Source organism: Thyridium curvatum (assembly GCF_004353045.1).
Source record: "Thyridium curvatum strain D216 chromosome Unknown NODE_22_length_467593_cov_81.276643, whole genome shotgun sequence".
Taxonomy (NCBI): Eukaryota; Fungi; Ascomycota; class Sordariomycetes; order Thyridiales; family Thyridiaceae; genus Thyridium; species Thyridium curvatum.
The window spans coordinates 224,116-238,482 of record NW_022156777.1 but is presented as its reverse complement, the minus strand read 5'-3'; the positions used below and the strand labels follow the sequence as shown (position 1 = coordinate 238,482).

Genomic DNA, 14,367 nt, shown 5'->3' with positions numbered 1-14,367 from the left:
ATATGCTTATCATAAGCTTCATAATTCTGGACTGAACGTATTTTCGTTCACGAGACAGTCACAATGGAAGCGCGCGCAGACAGTCATTTCCTAGCCGGCAAAAAGATCATCGTCGCGGGCGCCGGCATCTCTGGGCTTGCGTTTGCCGCAGCTCTCGACAAGCAGTGGGACGACAGGTTCGCACGGCCGGAGGTGACCATCTACGACCGGGAAAAGAGCGACGAGGCCGCGCAGAGGGAGGGCTATTCCCTGTCGCTCAATGGCTTCGACAAGGACGGCGGCCTCGTAGCGCTCAGGGACCTGGGGCTCCTGGACCGGATTGTCGAGCATGCAATTCTCGGGCTGGAGACCCAACCCAGCATGAAGATCTGGACGAGCTCCTGGGAGGAGAACATCGCGATCAAGCTCCGCGCCTACCAGGGCCTCCCGTCGGCGTCACTCCGTATCGCCCGGAAGGATCTCCGCAAGATCCTGATCGATGCCGCCACGGAGCACCGTGCCATCCGGTGGGAGACTTCGTGCGTGGGCGCCGAGCGGCTGGAGGGTGAGCGCATACGAGTCCAGCTCTCAGCCGGAGACGGTTCAGGGACGTGGTCCGAAGAATGCGATCTGCTCATCGCGGCAGACGGCGCAAGCAGCAAGATCCGGGCTGCCCTGCGGTCCAAGGACACGCTGCAGTTCGCGGGCGCCATACAGCTAGGAGGGTGCGCGAGGTTCCCGGGGGGCATACCGGCGCCCGTGGACAAGTCGTGGGGTCTCGTCATCACGGGCGAGGGTGTGTGCTGCTTCTTCTCGCCCGTCGACGCGGAGCGGGTCGTGTGGGCGGTGAGCTGGCGCACGGGCGAGCCGCGCGACCTGGACAAGACGAGACCGGAGGAGCAGTTCCGGAGCCTGATGGCGGAGGCGCTCGAGCGCGGCGCGGCGATACGCGAGCCGTTTCGCACCATTGTCGAGGCGACGGAGCCGGGGACCGAGCTGCTGATCCCGGCGCGGGACAAGGCGCCATTCCGTCATGGCGAGGGCCGTGTTCCTCCGGGAGTCGTCTTTATCGGCGACAGTAACCACGCCGTGAGCCCCTTTGCCGGCAACGGGGCCAATCTCGGCCTCAAGGACGGCTGGGACCTGGCGCGCGAGCTGTGCCGCGGGGCTTCGCTCGCCGGCGCGGTCAAGGCGTACGACGACCGGAGCGTGCCCCGGGCTGTTGCGACGATCAAGAGCTCGCACTGGCGGATCACGATGGGTCACGCCACGGGCGCGGCGTACTGGTCCTTTTGGGTGTTTATGCGGGTGGGAAACTTTATGTCTTGGCTCTTTGGCAGGTTCATGTAGTGGGATGGGTCGAGGGGATTTTGTGTGTAATGTGTAATGTGTGATTGCTAGACGGGGAGGCGAGTGCTGCAGGCAGATATACCCAGCTCTTCAATGATTAATGTCTTTTCCCCCCTTTGAACCATGGAGAATGGGGACAGGGATGCTTCGAGAGAGCCTCCTGTTTTACACGCCAAACAGACTCGGTATTTTGATCTTCACTCCCCTGTGCCAAGTACAGCGCACCAAGAAAGCGAGCGCAGGTACCTTGCCGGCATCTAGTTCAGGGGAACAACCCCCACGGATCCGACAACCGCAAACTCCAGCGTGCAGCTACATTGAGTACCGGGTAGACGACCCGGTCCTGGATGTACCCTTTGGAGCCAGGAATGTGGAAGCGAGACGGGTGTTGGAGCGATAAGGCAGGCGCGGCAGAGCTCGCACTGTCCGCTCAGGTCCCTGGTCTCGTTTTAATGGGATGGAAGGTGGGGCCCAACGCGAACGCGGACGGTCGCGCCTACCCCAGCTACTTGCGAAACGGGCGCGTCTCCCGGGAGCTCCCCCCATCCAAGCCATTAAAAGCTACCTCCAGCTGGATTGCTATGGATTTCTTCTCTCTCTTGAACGTTAACATCCCCCTTATAACATAACTGCTGCTCCAATGCTTCACCAAGTCTCCAGCCAGATCTCCTAGTAGCAATCCTTCCCGCCTCTACCCTCACAACGACCAACTATGGGGGCCACCCCAGGAGCACAAGCCGGTACTCCTGCCAGAACGCCCGCTCCCTCCAAGAAGGTCGCCATGGCCCCGTCGACGGGCAAGCAGAGTAGTATTCTGGGCTTCTTTTCCAAGTCATCCGCGGTCAAGAGCCAAGCCAGCCCTTCGACCTCGAGGCCGATGCCAAACAGGAACGGCAGCGACTCGTCACCATGCCTCAAGGAGACTACCAAGTCCAACGCTCGCGCGCGCCCCGTCCGTGAATCGAGCAACATCACTCCGGTCCCCAGCAGCGATGCCCCTGAGCCTCTGAGCTCCCAGGAGAACAGGGACTCGGCCCCAGTCAAGGTATCTTACGACGCCCTACCGTCACCCGTGACGCCGGCTGAGGTGGTCAACAAGCAGTCTGTCGTTGCCCCTTCTGCCATGAGCAGCAGCCCGATCCGCAAGGTGAGTTCGCCTCTTCTATACACGCCAAGGACACAGCCAATTCTAACGCTTTTATGCCGCCACCCAGGCCAAGAAGACGATCAACTACGCCGAGTCGTCGGACGAGGACGACGAGGACATTTTCGTATCGCTCAAAACCAACCAGTCTAGGCGACGTGGCCGTCCTGCTATCGTCGACGACGACGACGGGGACGACTACAAGGTTGAGGATGACGACGCGGCGCCTGTCGACGATGATGGTGTGTACTTATGCCCAAACACACAAAGCCAAGCTGACCAACTCACCTTCCACAGAAGACATGGCCGACTTTGTGGTCTCAGATGAGGATTCGGACGCCCCAGCCAAGTCTAGGAAACGCAAGCGCCCGGCCAAGCCGTCAGCGCCACGGAAGCGACCGACGCGGTCGCCATCGCCGACCACCTCTGTCACTATCAAGGAGGACGAAGATGAATCACTTGACGAGATACCCTCCGCCTCCACCGCTCAGAAGTGGCGGTACGACCCGGAGAATGTGCAAAACACCGGTGTCCGTGCCCCCGCGGCCCAGCCGACAAGCAAGACCAAGCAAGGCAAGACCAAGGAGAAGGCACACACCAAAGAGCCCGAGGACAGGTACCCCTGGCTGGCGACCATCGCTGACATCAATCGTAACCCTATCGGCCACCCCGACTATGACAAGTCCACCATCTACATACCCCCGAACGCCTACCACAAGTTCTCGCCCTTTGAGAAGCAGTACTGGGCCATCAAGCAGAAACTCTGGGACACGGTCGTCTTCTTCAAGAAGGGCAAGTTCTACGAGCTGTACGAGAACGACGCCACCATCGGACATCAGCTCTTCGATCTCAAGCTGACCGACCGTGTCAACATGCGCATGGTCGGCGTCCCCGAGAGCTCCCTGGACATGTGGGTGAACCAGTTCGTTGCCAAGGGGTACAAGGTGGCCCGCGTCGACCAGATGGAGTCGGCTCTCGGCAAGGAAATGCGCGAGCGCGGCGATACGGGCCCTGCCAAGAAGGCCGACAAGATCATCCGCCGCGAACTGGCTTGTATCCTAACCGGCGGCACCCTCGTCGATGGCAGCATGCTCCAGGACGACATGGCCACCTACTGTGCCGCCATTAAGGAGTCCACCGCGGCAGACGGCAACCCTGCATTCGGCATTGCATTTGTCGATGCCGCCACGGGCCAGTTCTTCATCTCCGAGTTTGTGGACGACGTGGACCTGACCAAGTTTGAGACCTTTGTCGCCCAGACGTCGCCCCGGGAGCTGCTCCTGGAGAAGTCTCGGCTCTCGACCAAGGCCCTGCGCATCCTCAAGAACAACACCGGCCCCACCACCATCTGGAACCACCTCAAGTCGGGCGTGGAGTTCTGGGATGCGGAGCTGACCAGGCGCGAGCTCGACTGCAACGGCTACTTTGCCTCCGAGCAGCGCGATGCCGAAGACTGGCCCGAGAAGCTGGGCCAGGCGCGCGACAAGGACCTTGTCATGTCTGCCCTGGGAGCCCTGGTTCACTACCTTCGTGTCCTCAAGATCGAGCAGAACCTACTCTCGCAGGGTAACTTTGAGTGGTATAACCCAATCCAGCGCGACGGCACCCTGATTCTGGACGGCCAGAGCTTGATCAACCTCGAGATCTTTGCCAACACGGTGAACGGCGGCCCCGATGGCACGTTATTCAGCCTGCTGAACCGCTGCGTGACGCCCTTCGGCAAGCGTCTCTTCCGCCAATGGGTCTGCCATCCGCTCTGCAACACAGTCAAGATCAACGAGCGCCTCGACGCTGTCGACATGCTCAACGCGGACCGCAGCATCCGCGACCAGTTTTCCTCGCAGATGACTAAGATGCCTGACCTGGAAAGACTGATCTCGCGGGTCCACGCCGGTGCTTGCAAGCCTGAAGACTTTGTCAGGGTGCTCGAAGGTTTTGAGCAGATCGAGTATACGGTCAGCCTCCTGAGTGCCTTTGGGGGCGGCAACGGCCTCGTCGACCGGCTGCTAGCGTCCATGCCTGACCTCAACCAACCACTGGACTACTGGAAGAGCGCCTTTGACAGGCAAAAGGCACGCGACGAGAAATTGCTGATCCCCGAGAGGGGCATCGAGGAGGACTTTGATGAGAGCGCTGACAACATCAAGCGCATCAAGAAGGCTCTGCACTCGCTCCTCGATAAGCAAAAGATGATCCTCAAGTCCAAGACCATCAAGTTCACCGACATCGGCAAGGAGATCTACCAGGTCGAGGTCCCCAAAGCCGTCAAGGTTCCCAAGGACTGGAGGCAGATGTCAGCCACCGCGAGCGTCAAGCGGTACTACTTCCGGGACCTGGACGAGCTCATCCGGGAGCTGCAGGAGGCGGAGGAGACGCACTCGCAGATCGTCAAAGACGTGGCGTCTCGGTTCTTCAAGCACTTCGACACCGACTATGAGACGTGGCTGCAGGCTATCCGGATCATGGCTCACCTGGACTGCCTCATCAGCCTGGCAAAGGCGTCATCGAGCATGGGCGAGCCGAGCTGCCGGCCTCAGTTTGTCGACTCTGAGCGCAGCGTCGTCGACTTTACAGAGTTGCGCCACCCGTGCATGCTCAACACCGTGGACGACTTCATTCCCAACGACATAAGGCTTGGCGGCGACGAGGCAAAGGTGAACCTGCTGACGGGTGCCAACGCTGCCGGCAAATCGACCATCTTGCGCATGGTATGTGTATTTATCTCCATAACTATACGACACAAGGCTAACATAGCACCTCAAAGTCCTGCATCGCTGTGATCATGGCTCAGATCGGCTGCTACGTCCCCGCCGCGTCTGCCCGGCTGACGCCCATTGACCGGATCATGTCGCGTCTGGGCGCCAACGACAACATTTTCGCAGCCCAGTCGACCTTTTTTGTCGAGCTCTCCGAGACCAAGAAGATTCTGTCAGAGGCGACCCCGCGCTCACTGGTCATCCTAGACGAGCTCGGCCGTGGCACGTCGTCCTACGACGGTGTTGCTGTGGCCCAGGCCGTTCTTCACCATGTGGCGACGCATATCGGCTGCGTGGGCTTCTTTGCCACGCACTACCACTCGCTGGCCACCGAGTTCGAGAACCACCCGGAGATCCGGGCGCGGCGCATGCAGATCCACGTCGACGACAAGAATCGCTGCGTGACGTTCCTGTACAAGCTCGAGGACGGCGTGGCCGAGGGGTCCTTTGGCATGCACTGCGCGGCCATGTGCGGGATCCCCAACCGCGTGATCGAGAGGGCCGAGGTCGCGGCCAAGGAGTGGGAGCACACGAGCCGCCTCAAGGACAGCCTAGAGCAGGCCAAGACGGGCTGCTACATACCGCTGGGCATGCTGAGCGATATCTCCAGCCTGCTTGGCGACAAGAAAGAGGAGGACGAGGATGAAATCAACGGGCGCGGGCTTAATGTTCTGCTCGAAGCGATTGCAGCACTATAAAAGTTGGTGGTAGATATGGTGTCCATAATAGGGTGGTGAGGCTAGCATGGATGTTGCTAGAACGCGCTGCTTGTGCTTGAATTGTTGTTTGAAAAATGGAATCTGGGCGCAAAGGGACTGGGATGGCTTTGGGCTGGGTTGGACCTAACACGGTCCGCACGGGTTATTTTGATACATGTAGTCGGTATAGAGCTACATTGTAGCTGTTGATATCAGCACATTATTATCTAATTGCTTTTATGGTACCGGATTCGGTGGTGTTGTGTCACTCTAACTGGGTCAATCGGTCTATGGAATATTGCTTGCTCGTCTACAGCTATCCAATTCTACCCGGCACTCGTGGCCAGCGACTGATGAAACCTGCCATGTCTATAGATCCTGTCTCGCGCGTCGACTCTTACGCCGCAGCCAAACACCGTAACGGAACAGTACGAAGGGGATTGGTATGAACGCAATGGAGATGAAGCCCAAGGTCGAGCTTGCCCAGTCAACACCCAAGTTCTTATACATGGCGCTCGCAAACAGAGGCTGAATGACGGTACTAGGTCAGCACATTGTTGCCCATCACACGGATAGGTAAAAACAAGAACTTACAAAGGCCGCGCCAAAGGAAGAGCGCAGGAAATCATTGCCCGCCAACACACTGGCCACGTATTCGGGGTACGCATCGGAGAGGTAGTTCAAGACGGAGTTGAACAGCAAGAACGCCCCGACCGTGAACCAGGCCGTCCCGATGATGGGCATGATCCAGTGTATCTCCGGCCGAGACGACCACCCGAACCAGAAGAGGCAGATGGGGATGGCGAACGCGCCGACGAAGGAGGGCGGCAGGCGCCACTCGGGCTGCAGCTCGCCGTCCTCGTTGAACTTGGGCTCGACGTAGCGGTGGTGGTACCAGACGAAGGGCGGCAGGACGACGAGCAGGCCGGCCAGGATGCCGAGGAAGGCGAGCCCCTCGGTGCCCAGGGAGAAGCCGTAGATGCCGACGAAGACGGCGGGGAAGGACTCGAACCAGATGTACAGCAGGCCGTAGACGAGGGCGATGTAGAGGTCGAGCGCGAGCACGATGGGCTCGGTGAGGAGCAGGGCGAAGGGCCGCACGAGGACCAGGGCCGCGACGTCGCGCCCGGACATGTCCCGCCCCGCCAGCTCGGCCTCGCACACGAGCCGGTCGTTGCCGGTCAGCTCGCGCAGGCGCCGGGTGCGCCGGTAGAGGATGTTGGAGGGGGAGGTCTCGGGCAGGAGGAGGGTCAGCAGGGCGAGGGTGAAGCCCGACAGCCAGCAGAGCTCCCAGGCGGTCCAGGTCCAGCCGCGGGCCTCGGCGGCGAAACCGCCGACCAACGGTCCGAGGGTCGGTCCCAGTACCGCGCCGACGCCCCAGATGGCGAGGCCGTAGGTGCGCTTGGAGGGGCTGTAGAGGTCGGCGATGGAGGCGCCGCCCGTGGCGAGGGAGGGGCTGCCGACGAAGCCCGTCAGGAAGCGGAAGGCGAGGAGCATGCCGAAATTCGCGGCGAGGGCGACGGGGACCTGCAGGGCGACGAAGGCGGCGAGGGTGAAGACGTAGACCGGGTTGCGGCCCACCTGGGGCACCTCGGACATCGGGGCCCAGAGCATGGGGCCCAGGGCGTAGCCGAGGACGAAGAGGGTCAGCCCCAGGGTGGCGGCGACCTGGGAGACGCCGAAGACGGCGGTCACGTCGAGGATGCCGGCCGTGTAGATGGCGGAGCCGATGTAGACGGAGAAGGTGAGGAGGCAGATCTCGAAGGTGACGAGGATCTTTTTCCAGCGGGGCCAGTGGGCTGGGTTCTGTTGTCGTCGGGTTAAGTGATTCATATCCCGAGGGAAGATGGGTTACATATGGCGAGGAAAGGGGAAACGGGGGACTGACCTCGGGATCGTCTGGACCCCACCAGTCGACGATGAAGAGGTCCTTGCCCTTCTCCGGGTCGATTGTCCGCGCGCCGTGTCGGCCCTCGTATATCGCGGCGCGTGTCTCGTCCGTGTTGTATTCAGGCTTGTCACTGGTGTTGCCTGAGCCGAGAGAACTCGAGGATGCGTCGGGCGGGCTGGTCCGGCCGTGGTTGGCCATATGCGTCGACTTGGCTAGGTCGATGTATCTCTTCCATAGCTGCGGGTCCTTCTCTTCGGGATACTTGAGGATTCTCTTGTTGGTGATGATGCGCAGGAAGTGGCCGAATATCGTGTCACGGAAGAGTTCTTCCATTGTGACTGACGAGTATGCTTCAAGGATTGAAGTTGTCACTTGGTATCACGGAGTCACAGAGGAAGATATTGAAGGATCACGGGGATGCAGACCAGAACGAAAGACATTGGTATTATAGTATTATAGTATTATATTAAACATTTATCTACCTTGACACAAATAGTGGTGAGAAAGGAGGAACCAGCTATTGCTGTGCGTCGTTGATTTCAGCGTTTGGACTTGACTCGGACAATTGAACTGACACTTCCACCGACAACAACCACACTAGAGTGGCATCTCCTGGCTTCCGGTAGTTAGGTAGGTTCCGGCTGAGAAAGATGCAGATAAGCGCTGCGCCGAATCATCCGGCATGGTGAAAAAGTCCGAAGGACGAGATGAGGGCTCGACACGGGTGTGGTGGGACGTTAGCTGGGATCGGGGCTAACACGTTGGGCTGAGGACATGCCGGCCGTAATTACACCGGCAGGATGGATCTGGACTGTCCAATCGGGCACTAGAGTGGTGAATCATCTGTTTTAGGACAACGTGTATTGGTAAAGCCGGAATGGTGCACGCTTCCTGGGGCAGTGGAGGACCCCTTGTTTTGTTTCATGAGTGATGACGTCGTGTATATTTGGTTGGGTGCCTCTTTTTAGGTTCCAAGCTGGCGGGAACGCTAGTCGCCTCGAAATGTCAAGACTTTTCCATCCCGAGTTATATATCTATAGGTCGCTAGGAGTTCCGTGTCGGATGGAGCCTCGCCCAGCGGCACCCTCGCCCATGACAATGGATGGCTCAAAAATCAGTTTTGCATGGCAGATGTGGTTGTGGGAGTTGACCCAACTGCTCGGGATCAGATGATTGCAGATCCTAACCCTACTGGACCAAATCGCTGGCTGTGCATTCTGGTTTTAAAAAGGACCCAGCCATACTAGCGGTTCCTGTCGATCATCGCGAGGCTATGTTCAAGGTTGATCAAGACATACATATCTTCTTCCGATATCTCCTTCATCACCACCAGAATACATGTCACATGGCCAGGCAATAAATACCCTTCAATTGCAATTGTGACCTCATTTTAGCTCTACATACATGCATACAAGTCATCTATGGGACATCCGACACATCCAGATCACTGGTCGCGGACATTCCCACTCTGGTCATCATTGCTCCCCATCAAGGCTGACTCGATCGAGCCTCGACGAGGGCGGATACAAAACAAGACGGCGTAATTCATCACGCAAGCCAATTCATGCCCAGTTCCCTTGTGGCTCAGATTGAGCCAGCTCCCAAGAAAGCCCGTCCCTATCGCTTGCCAATCCCTTGTAATCAGAAAATCAGAAAATACCTCTCAATACACCACAGATAACCCCCCACGAAACCAGTCCGGCCCTCGGCACACAGAGCAACACCCTCTCCCGCGAGATTTTCGATCCCGGGATGATGGATCAGACGTAGACGCGGTGGTGCGAGTGGGAGCTCCTCCGGCTGTGGTGGCCCGGGCTGCGGCTGTGGCGGCGGTGGCCGTGGCGGCGGTAGTGGGTCTCGCGGACGTAGCGCTTCTCGCGGTCGGCGCTGCTCATGCGGCCGCCGTGCATGAAGGCGAGGACCGAGGTGAAGAAGAAGAAGATGCAGTTCATGATGGCGAAGGCGAAGCTGGCCTTGAGCATGGCGCAGGGCTTCTCGGTGGTGATGTCGACGCCCATGCCGGACAGGCTGACGATGTTGCCCGCGCTGACGACCCAGCGGTCGCCGGCGGTGACGTGCGTGCAGTCGGCCGAGGCCATGAAGCGCAGGTAGTAGGCGCTGGCGATGAAGGCGCCGACGAAGCCGAGGTCGATCAGCCCGACGAACTGGGCGTTGGTGCTGCTGCGGTGGTAGCTGAAGAGGGTGAAGAGGGCCCAGGCGAGGGCGAGCACCGAGACGATGAAGAGGATGAGGATGTAGTCGGGCGTCAGCTGGTTGAGCGCGACAAAGTTGTGCACGAACCAGGCCAGCATGCCCATGGTCGGTATCTGCGGAGGGGACGGGGTCAGCGGCCAGGACAGACAAGACAGACAGATATTTGCGACAATCAGCGCGCCTAGTAGTGCGTGGTATCTCGAGAGGAGAAATGCTGTCGAGTACAATGCGCGCAGTCGTCGCATTATGCGAAAGGCACGGGTAGGATCGGATCAATCAGCTTACCAGAGTGATGATCTGCATGAACCGCCAAAAGGCGAAGAAGATGGCGAAGAGCATGGTGGGCGGCAGGTGGTGGTGGTCTTCGCGATCGCGCGTGGACTACGGCACGGTGATTTCTCCTCTCTTTCGAAAGAAGTTTGTTACTCCTCGTTCACGGACAAGAGATCAGAGAGAGGTGAGATGTGAGAGGGCTGCAGGGGAGAGAGCGCCGATCTGCAGAACGACCGTTCGTTAAAAGGAATGGGATGCAGAGGAGGGGAAGAGATCGGAGGAAAAGGCTGACGCAATTGTGCTTTTGGATCAAAAAGATGGGGGATGTCTTCTCTCCTGCAGGTAGAACTGATATCTTGGTATCTTAGTGGCTGGGAAGAAGAACAAGATAATAGCTGCACGATGAACCCAGATCGCATCTTATTTGCCGGGCCTCGCAGAACCGGGTAATAAAGCTGGTTGGCTTCCTTGTCTGCGGTGCAGCTCTGGTCGCAGCTCTTCGATTGCTTGCTGACCGGGCGACAGCATCGCCAGAGAGGCTGCTTGCAGGGGGGCACCCCGGTCCGGTCCGCTAAAAAAGAAGAGGGAGCGAGCGAGCCAGACCAAGAAATTCGGGCGGCTGGTCTTTTCAAGGTCTGTGTGGTCTGTCTCCCCCCACCCGCTTTCTTCTCTCACGCAGATACCTACTCCGTAAGGTACTCCGTATGCACAAGAGGAACACCGCATCCCACATCTTCGGAGCAGTCGGATGCGCGCTTTCCCCTGCCTTGGTTCTGCGCCGTGCCACAAATTCTGTCAGGCTGCCCGCCTGGCTGCGATGGATGATTGTTTGTCCAACATGGACGGACGGTCTTGTTTGTTGGCACAGCATGGTTTCCATCTGTAACCAGGCTAGCGAATTGCCTGAAAGAGCCTAGCAGGGCCCTGGCCGACGGGGGACAGAACCCTGGAAACGTCCCCTAGCTCGGTAGCACTGCGCTGCCCGCAGACCACAACTGACGTCAGCCTAGGCGGCGTTTGGCCCAACATGAAGCAACCTGGAAAAAGACAGTGGACAAATTGGCCCAGCAGGAACAGGTATGGCGACTACAACTGGTGAAAGCCGGGCGACGAACAAGTCTGCTTCTTTATTAGGATAAGTACTTCGTATTGTTCCAAGGTCTCCGACAGATCGAGCCTAGCCGCGGTGCTCGACCACAGCTGAAGGAAGTTGGACGTTTCCCCACACACCACTTCCGCTACGCCTTCCAGAATTCCAGTGGCTGGGCCGGCCCGCTGTCCGATCAGAGACACATCCACACACTTGCCACACGTGCCACACCCGCCAAACCCCTCACCTCGAGACATCCATCCTCTCAAATCGTCACATCATACAATCAACAGGAGATGGAGGACAGGTTGCTTATACATTGCAAGTCTCTATCGTTGGTGCACACTGCAGTAACCAGCTAAAGACCTAACGCCCTCCCACGGTCAAGTAGTAGAGGCTCCCCGTGCTGGCATCCACGTTCTTGGGCGCCCCGAGGTACAGCACGTCCGTCCCGTCCGCCCTCATGATGGCCTGCAGCCGCTGCACCTGCTTTCCCGCCACGGGCCCCAGGGCCGTGTCGGTCCAGCCCGAGCTGCCCGTGCGCTCGAGCACCTGCGCGCTGCCCCCGACGCGGCAGTAGTAGATGCGCACCGTCGCGCCGTCGTGCGTGATGCCCAGCCCCGCGCTCGTGTCCCCGCCCGCGTAGACGACCTCGCGCGTCCACGGGCCGGCGCCGGACCCAAAGTCCGCCCGCGCCCGGCGCACCTGCCACGGCCCGCCCGTCGCCGCCTGGAACCGGTACGCCACCTGCACGTGCACGCTGCCGGCCGGGCGCTCGTACAGCGCCATCTTGGCGCTCTGGAGCGCCGGCGCCGGCGACGCGCCGATGTCGTGCGCGTACGACTCGCCGCCCGTCAGCGGCTGGAAGACGAGGTCGGGCGTCGCCTGCGTCATGGGCAGCGACGGGACCTCCTGGCCCGACGCGGCGCGGAACTTGCCCGTCGAGGGGCTGTAGCGCGCGTAGCTCCCCTCGTGCCGCACGCCCGAGGCAGGGTACTTGCTCCACTCCCACTGCAGGTGCACGTCGCCGTCGGACGAGAACTGGATGTCGTCCGGGTACACCGAGTAGCCCCTGCTGTACGCGAACAGGCTGACGCGCGCCCACGTCCCCGACGCCGTCGTGTACCGGTACAGGTAGCCGCCCTTGGCCGACGTGTCGCCCGCCGCCCACCCGCGCACCATGAGCCACAGGTCGCCCGCCGCGTCGCGCTTGACCACCGGGTACGTGACGTTGACGGTCTGGTCGGGCATCTCGCCGCTGCGGTCCGCGAGGCTGGTCGGGTCCTGCGGGCTCGACGAGCGGAAGTACTTCCAGTGCTCGTTGTGCATGCTCGTGAAGACGTGCACGTAGCCCGCGCCGTCGACGGCGACGCTCGGCACGCTGTGGCCCGCGTCGTCGGCCTCGACGGCGCACTCGCCCGCGCCCGTCTTGACGCAGTCCCGGACGATGGCGCCCGTCGAGACGTCGCGCCGCGCCACCATGACGTTGTTCTGCGCCAGCGACCCGCCGCTGCCGCCGGGCGGGTTGCGCAGGTAGGCTAGGTAGTCGTAGCCGCCGAACTCGTCCAGCGGGTCCCACCACGCCGCCGCGCTGCTCGCGTCGACGGCCGTCGAGATGGTCACCAGGCTGCTCGGGGCCGGGGCGGCGAGGGCGAGCGAGCCGAGGCCCAGCAGGGAGGGGATGAGCGTTTGCCGCATCGTCGTCGGGAGAGGTATGGTACTTTGCGAGAAGGAGGCTTACTGGGGATTACCGAGACCAGACGCGGTTGGCGAGTTTGGTCATTGCTTCCAGGGGAGATTCTGTGGTGAGTAGGCGGGCCTTATATACTACTTGTTTTGCCCCTGTCATCCGCATCACAATAGGTAACGAACCCAGTCTTCCCCCACATCTCAGTCTTGTTTTCCCCACGATCCTCCGTCTCGGCTCCTAGGTGCGGAGAACCATGACGAGGAATGCGGGACTTTGGCAGGAGATGGAGCCACCGAGGTCTTATTGCGCCTGTATAGTCTTCCGAGCTGAGGTCACAGCCACGCGATGGTGGAGACGGGATACATTCGAGAGTAGATGACTTGCTCCACCAACGAGTCCAACTTGAACTGCTTGTACATGGCGACAGCGTGGTCATGGGCAATTTACTTGTAATGAGCGTTTGCGCAAGACTTGTTTTAGTGCCGCGGACGCGTGCCCTCTTCCCCGCAAGTCCCGGCGGAGCAGTCGAGGTCGGAACCCCCGACCCCTCTCCGCCTCCGCATCCCGGCCGTTCCGTCGAGACAGGGTCCGAGGCCGCATCTGGTTAGTGAAGCCCCGGGATGCCCCGATGGGAGAGTTGGGGTCGTCCGTCTGCTCCGACTCTGGGTCTTCTTCCTTGTAGTTACGCGGTTTGGCACGATGTGGCTTTACCCGAGGGATGGCAAGGCAGTAATTAGCTTCAAGTGTCACTCTGGATGCAATGGATCAGCAGGCCACCCGCGTGACTAGGTCCACGAGTGGTCCCAAACATTTGCAGGGCGGCAGGATGCTTCGCAGGAAAAGTGCTGAAGACCGCGAGGGCGTCGAGACTGGCGTTTATTTCGCCATTGCTTATCTTCTTGGCTTTGGCTCTGTGCGCGAATCCCTATTCGGTCAACCGTGCGCCGGCAAGTTGAGCTGCCATCCGACCTTTGGTCCGCTCCTGTTTCGTGTGCGTTTTGGTGACAGCACCCAACCGTGCAGATCAGACGAACTCTACCGGCTCTTTTGACTTCCAGCCCCCCCAATGGCCTTCCCACGAGAGCTTCATTTTCGAAATGGCGAAATACCATGCTGTCTGTTATACAGTTCCACCAGCTGGATGGCACACATGAGTTGATTGCTATCATAGTTCGGAACTGGCGCACACTCGGACTATCCGCGCACTGTGATTTGGTGATTCGAAGACGCTGCTGGAACCCGGGCCAACACAGGTCTACCCTCTTGTCATCCTCCTTCCCCA

The 14,367-nt window shown here is 59.8% G+C and overlaps 5 protein-coding genes across 5 annotated transcripts; 2 read left to right on the top strand and 3 right to left on the bottom strand.

Annotated features, from left to right (window-relative positions):
* Positions 1-63: 63 nt before the first annotated feature.
* Positions 64-1,329, top strand: E0L32_004585 (uncharacterized protein; the record flags this gene model as incomplete). Its single annotated transcript, XM_031139011.1, has 1 exon — positions 64-1,329. One exon carries the CDS (start codon positions 64-66, stop codon positions 1,327-1,329), a length of 1,266 nt encoding a protein of 421 aa, XP_030997019.1.
* Positions 1,330-2,041: 712 nt separating this feature from the next.
* E0L32_004584 (uncharacterized protein) lies at positions 2,042-5,927 on the top strand (the record flags this gene model as incomplete). The annotated part of the gene is made up of 4 exons (XM_031139010.1): positions 2,042-2,476; positions 2,544-2,715; positions 2,771-5,181; positions 5,238-5,927. 4 exons carry the CDS (start codon positions 2,042-2,044, stop codon positions 5,925-5,927), a joined length of 3,708 nt encoding a protein of 1,235 aa, XP_030997018.1.
* A 369-nt stretch (positions 5,928-6,296) lies between these two features.
* Positions 6,297-8,151, bottom strand: E0L32_004583 (uncharacterized protein; the record flags this gene model as incomplete). Its single annotated transcript, XM_031139009.1, has 3 exons — positions 6,297-6,455; positions 6,522-7,733; positions 7,816-8,151. 3 exons carry the CDS (start codon positions 8,149-8,151, stop codon positions 6,297-6,299), a joined length of 1,707 nt encoding a protein of 568 aa, XP_030997017.1.
* Positions 8,152-9,578: 1,427 nt separating this feature from the next.
* E0L32_004582 (uncharacterized protein) lies at positions 9,579-10,136 on the bottom strand (the record flags this gene model as incomplete). Its single annotated transcript, XM_031139008.1, has 1 exon — positions 9,579-10,136. The coding sequence occupies one exon, from the start codon at positions 10,134-10,136 to the stop codon at positions 9,579-9,581; it is 558 nt and encodes a 185-aa protein (XP_030997016.1).
* Positions 10,137-11,761: 1,625 nt separating this feature from the next.
* E0L32_004581 (uncharacterized protein) lies at positions 11,762-13,093 on the bottom strand (the record flags this gene model as incomplete). The annotated part of the gene is made up of 1 exon (XM_031139007.1): positions 11,762-13,093. The coding sequence occupies one exon, from the start codon at positions 13,091-13,093 to the stop codon at positions 11,762-11,764; it is 1,332 nt and encodes a 443-aa protein (XP_030997015.1).
* Between the last annotated feature and the right edge of the window lie 1,274 nt (positions 13,094-14,367).